Consider the following 5,380-nt stretch of genomic DNA (forward strand, 5'->3'; position numbering starts at 1 on the left):
GGCAACAGGGACATCTGTGCCTACAGTGGCTGGGTGTTGGAATCCCCAGGAGAGTCCAGCCTGATCTAAACTCGGGGGAGTCTTATACCCGAGACATGAGGCACAACCTGGGTTTTATCTTCTATAACGAGTCTTCTTTGGACTTTGCTAACCTTAGTATTTCCAACATGGCCACCTCCATTGCAGGGTTGCTGCTAACCAGGAAATCTATGGGATGCGCCTTCTCCTTCCTGCTCCCCACATCACTTCCTCCAGAAGGACACACTGCCTAGTGAAAACCCAACCAAGCGGCAGGCAGATCTTATTCACCTACGCAAGTAAAGAAAATGCTCTCCTCCAGAATTCTTTTAAGAGCCCCATCTGGGTTTAAAACATATTCAATAGGCCAACATGGTCTTTAATGATAGGCTTGAGATAAGGAGAGGCATCTGTCTTGCTCTTAAGAGTGAGAAGGAAGATGAGAGTAAAGCAGAAAATGAGGGAGAACGATGATCTACAAAAACGGAGAGAGGCCCCTAGAGTCAGCCATGCAATCTCGGAATATTCAGAAATAACGACAGTGAACATTTACATAGCCTGTGTACGCGGCTCTGTTCTAAGCACTTCCCATGCATTTACTCACATAATTCTACTAACGGCCCATGAGGGCGAGGCTGTTATTACTTCCATTTTACAGATGAGCACCGGAGGCACAAAGCAGTTAAGCAACTTGCCCAAGGTCACGCGGTGAGTGAGTGTTGGAGCTGGGCTTTGAGCCAAGGCAGTTTGGCTCTGGAGAGCGTTGCGGCCTCCGGTAACTTTCAGAATGCTTCGTGTCACTGATTTTTAATGTGGAATCGGAAGAGGAGGTAGGTTTCCGGCTGGGAATAATGTCGGGGCAGGCGAAGGAAGCAGAGGACATGCAGGAGCCTGGAGGCCTGAGTCCCCCACATGTCAGTCCCAGGAAGAAGGGGCTTTCTGGACTTTGTAATGGTGATGGCAAATCGTAGGCTTCCTGGGTGGTATCTTCAGAATAGAAATGACAGGTTGAAGCAACCCCATGAAACTCTTTTGAATTCTCAGAGACCTGGGTTACGTTCAGTACTAATGGTGATGATTACAGTATTATCTGCATTTGCTGGGATCCTGTTACGTGCCTAGTGTTTTATATTTAATGTCTCATCAAAGTCACACAATACTCTATGAGGGAGAGACAACTGTAACTCCATTTTATAGAAACAGAAAATGAGGCTGAGAGTAACCCGCTCCAGTTCTCACCGCTAGTTGGTGGTAGAGCCAGGACAGCCACCCTGGCCTGTGTGCCCCCAGACCCCTGGGCCCCACGCCACCCCTGGGCCCCATGCAGACGCTGGCGGGGGGTGTGGCTGGCTGTATACCTAGCAGCAGAGCCTGCTGAGCCTGCATCCTCTCCTGCTCCCCCTGGAGCTCTTGCTGGGCCTTTTCCTCCAAGGCCTGGAGCTCCAGCCGGTGCGCCTGGTGCTGCATCTGGAGGCTGTGGCTGGATTCCTTCTTCAGGCGCTCCTCTGTGGCCTGTGGGCAAAAGTGGGGGGAAGGAGGCATGAAAGCGGGCACAGAGGGAGAGACCCCAAGCTCCTCTTCTCTATGGGGGCCCCTCTGGGCACCACCACTCCCTGGTGAAGGGCTTATCAGGCTACAACAGTGAATGCTCCATCACCCACCAGGGATGACAGTGATGGCCTGGCCACAGCAGCCATTTTGTACCATGTGAACCTAACCTCGGTCCATAGCTGACTGGACCAGAGTGGACACCTGTCTCAAGCTGGGCCAATCACTGGGAATGTGGTACCAGGAGGTGGGAAGAGAGAGAGAGGAGCCAGAGAGATAGAGAGAGAAAGACAGACATTGACCAGATGGCTTCCATTTCAACACACTCAGGGGAGTGAGGTGAGCATCTTACACCTGCCCTAGGTCCAGAGAGGCAGAGGGAGCTGCCTGTGAAGACAGCCGAGGGCTGACGTGCAAAGCTGAGCAGAAGTGACGGAAGGAGGGGTCCCTACAGCTTTTTCAGTCCCTGGTCATCTGGTCCTGAGAACTGGCTGTGTCTCTGCCCTTGGGTTCACTTATATTTTCATTCTTTTGTTCAACAAACATTCATGGATTGAAGGCCTAGTATGTGCCGAACGCCCAAAGCGGGTTCTGTGGACAGCTGTTAAAGTTTAACAGAAACGTCTTCACTGCCTAGGCTGGCTCAAGGCGCTTTCTGTGGCAGCACAATAATGACTCCCTGAGATGTCCATGTCTGAATCCCCAGAACCTGCGAATACATGATGTGGTAAAACGGGCTGTGCAGGGGTCATTAAGTCAGGGACCTTGAGATGGAAGATTTTCCTGAATTATCTGGGTGGGCCCAATATAATCACAGGGGTCCCTGTAAGAGGGGAGCGGGAGAGCCAGTCAAAGAAGAAGTGATGATGGAAACAGGGGGGAAAGAGGGAGAGGAGGAGGCTGGGAGGAGGAGAAGGAGGAGCAAGGTGGGCAGGCGGGGTGGTGTGGAGAGAGAGAGAGAGATTGAGTTGAAGATGCTATATGCTATACTGTTGCCTTTGATGACGCAGGCAGCTTCCAGAAGCTGGGAAAAGCAAGAAAACAGATTCTCCCCGAGAGCCTTTAGAAGGAAAACAGCCCCGCCGACACCCTGACTTCCGGACTCCGAACCTCCAGGCTGCAGGATAAGAACTGTGTTGTGTTAAGCCGCCAAGTTCGTGGTGGTTTGGTACATCAGCAGTAGGAAACGAATACAGTTTCTGGAGTTGTTTTTTTTTCAACAGCAGTTAGTACATAGCCCCACTTTTTAGATGAGACGAGGAGATTGAGGCTGGGAGAGATAAATTAGCTTTTCCAAGGTCACACAGAAAAGATGCAGAAGTCATCATTCCCTCCTTACCTCCGTTTGTCTGTCTGTTTGTTTGTTTGTTTTGACAGAGGAGGAAACTGGCTCAGCAAGGGGAAGTGACCTGACTGCAGCTGGGTAGTGGCAGAGGCAGGATGGCAACCCGCAAACCGCGGTGTCCAGGGCACGAGTCCTCCCCTTTCCTCCCCTTTCCCCTCCCTCATGCAGCCTCTGGGAACAATAAGAAATGAGATTTCCCCAGATGCACGAGGCTCCCGTTAGGGGAGAACAGAGCCATCCTTGAGCCCCAGGCAGCGAACTGAATGCGGGCGCTCCCTTGCCGTGCTGCTGCCCCAGTAAATGGGGAGAAACAGTCTTACTCCTCCCAAGAGAAACCCAATCATCCTGTGGTGAGTTTATTCAATGAGACAGGAAAGTCTCATACTTTTCAAACTCTCCAATATATTTCCTCGTCTTGCACTTACTGCAAGACCCAGAGAACTCCAACTGGTGACATTTTTATCCCCAGGGAAATGGGAATGGAGAGACGGAAGCAAAGACTTGCGAAAGGCCTTGCAGAAGCTACAGTGGCAGCTCATTGGTGGAGGAGATCACTGGGTTGCCCGGGCCAGAGCTGGTCCAGTTACTGGTGAAGCAGGAACAACCCTCCAGAGTACAGGTGAGCCACAGGTAGGTGGGTGCTCGGAGGGATGGGGCACCCATGCAGGCCTGAGGGCTGAAGCAGACAGCGTTTGCCTTGGGAAGGCTGCAGGAAACAAACACCTGGGGAGCAGGTGACAGTGGCCGATGGATAGGATCCCAGAGAGGGTCAGGGCCCCGTCGATGCAGGCGTGAGGGCTGGAGTGTACGGTGTCCATATCAGGAGGCCACGAGGAGGTCGTCATTGGCTCTGGGCCAGGGCTCTGAGGTCACCGTGAGGTCACTGGGGCAGGATATCACCTGGTGTCCTCACACACTTACACCACTGTTCAACCGTGCAACAGAAGCCAGAAACAAAGCAAAAACGCAGCTAGCGCCAGGACCAGGAGAAGCTCCCTTTCTCCTGCAAGGTGCCTCCGGCGCCCTCTACTGGCAAAGCTTAGCATCGCGCTCTCTGTGGGAAATGCTTCAAGAATCCAGATCACTATCGCAGAGCACGCACTGAAGGGCGAATTGGGAGTTGAGAGGCATTAAATTGATAACAGGAGGTGACTTTCATATACTTAATATGTCTGATGACTTTTTATTCAATGCTCACACTTATTAATAGTTTTAACTAAATTGCTCAGAATTGCTTCCTTGTCTTTTAGCTTCCCGTGTTGCTGGCGAGATGTTTGATAATATTCTTATTCAAGCACTTTGTGTCTGACACCATTGTTCCTCCTTGGGAGCTTTTAGAATTTCTTCCGTTTCCCCGGTGTTCTAAAATTTCAAGACGAGGGCTATTCTCATTTAGTTCTAGGAACTTAATTCTGCTGTTTCTTTGAAAGTACCCTCCCCTCCATGATCTCTTTCTGGAATTCCTGTTTGTTAGATACCGACCCGGATGAACTAAGCCACAGAGACTCTGAATAACTCAGTGAGGCCCTTGATTAAGTAGCTACAGTGAGCTGGGGGAGGATTCGCCGATGAGCAAATAGAGAAGGTTCTGGCCTCAGGAGCTTCCGGTTCGATAGATTTGATCATAAAAAGAACTGATTAGAGTATGAAGCTGCCGTGACAGTGGAAAGACAGTCCCTTATCTGTGGCAGTCAGAAAGGGAGCCTCGTGTCCCGAGAGAACAAGGGGCGAAGGCCTTCTGAGAAAGCAGAGGGTGGGAGGGGAGAGGTGAACCAAGCTCTGCCCTCCCTGCTGGCGTACACGTGGCCGCGGGCCTGACCCCGCATCGCAGCGGCCTTGCTGAGCTGGTCTTTCTCAACTCTGGGCTGTTATAGCTGCGAGTCTGAGCCTGACTCTCCAGCATAGATCGTGCAGGACACTGCCCACGTCAGGAAAGAAAATTCTTACATGATCAAGGTCACATGCAGATAGGGAAAAGCAATACAAGAAACCTAGCAGACAGACCTAGGTCTGAATCCTCGCTTTGCTACTTATTGGCTGTGACCCTGAGCAAGCTGCCAAATCTCCGAGCCTCTTTCCTATCTGGGAGACGAGAATGTGACGATCATGACCTTGTGAGATCAGCGTAGGGATGGGAGATAAAGTACGAAGGGCACCCTGTATACTGCGTGGCCAGGGCTCGGTCCTAGGGGACCTCGTAACGAGCGCCCTTACCTTGAGTTCTTGATTTTTGGCCTTCTCCAGCATGCGGAGGGCCCGCTGGTGGGAGGCCTGGAGCTGGGCCTTCACGGCCTGGTTCTGCTCTCTGGTCTCCCGGAGCTCGCGCTGCAGCTTCTCCCTCTCGTGGTCGGAGAGCTGCTGCAGCTCCCGCAGGTCGTCCTGGTACTGGCTGGCGCACTGCTCCAGAGCCTGCTGCATCTGCGAGACCTGCCCGCGGGCGGCCTGCCCTCAGCGAGCCTCCTCCCTCCC

General features: G+C 52.3%; 1 protein-coding gene across 1 annotated transcript in view; it reads right to left on the minus strand.

Moving 5' to 3' along the window:
- Positions 1–5,380, minus strand: part of FAM184B (family with sequence similarity 184 member B) — a 72,564-nt gene that overhangs the window by 12,028 nt on the left and 55,156 nt on the right. The window contains exons 9-10 of the mRNA XM_023533944.1: positions 5,126–5,360; positions 1,377–1,530 (exon numbers count right to left, since the gene is read on the minus strand). Of these exons, the coding sequence (XP_023389712.1) occupies positions 1,377–1,530; positions 5,126–5,360 (389 nt within the window). The remainder of the gene's footprint in view (positions 1–1,376; positions 1,531–5,125; positions 5,361–5,380) is intronic.

The sequence above is a fragment of the Pteropus vampyrus genome, unplaced genomic scaffold (genome assembly GCF_000151845.1).
Source record: "Pteropus vampyrus isolate Shadow unplaced genomic scaffold, Pvam_2.0 Scaffold5, whole genome shotgun sequence".
NCBI classification, from domain to species: domain Eukaryota; kingdom Metazoa; phylum Chordata; class Mammalia; order Chiroptera; family Pteropodidae; genus Pteropus; species Pteropus vampyrus.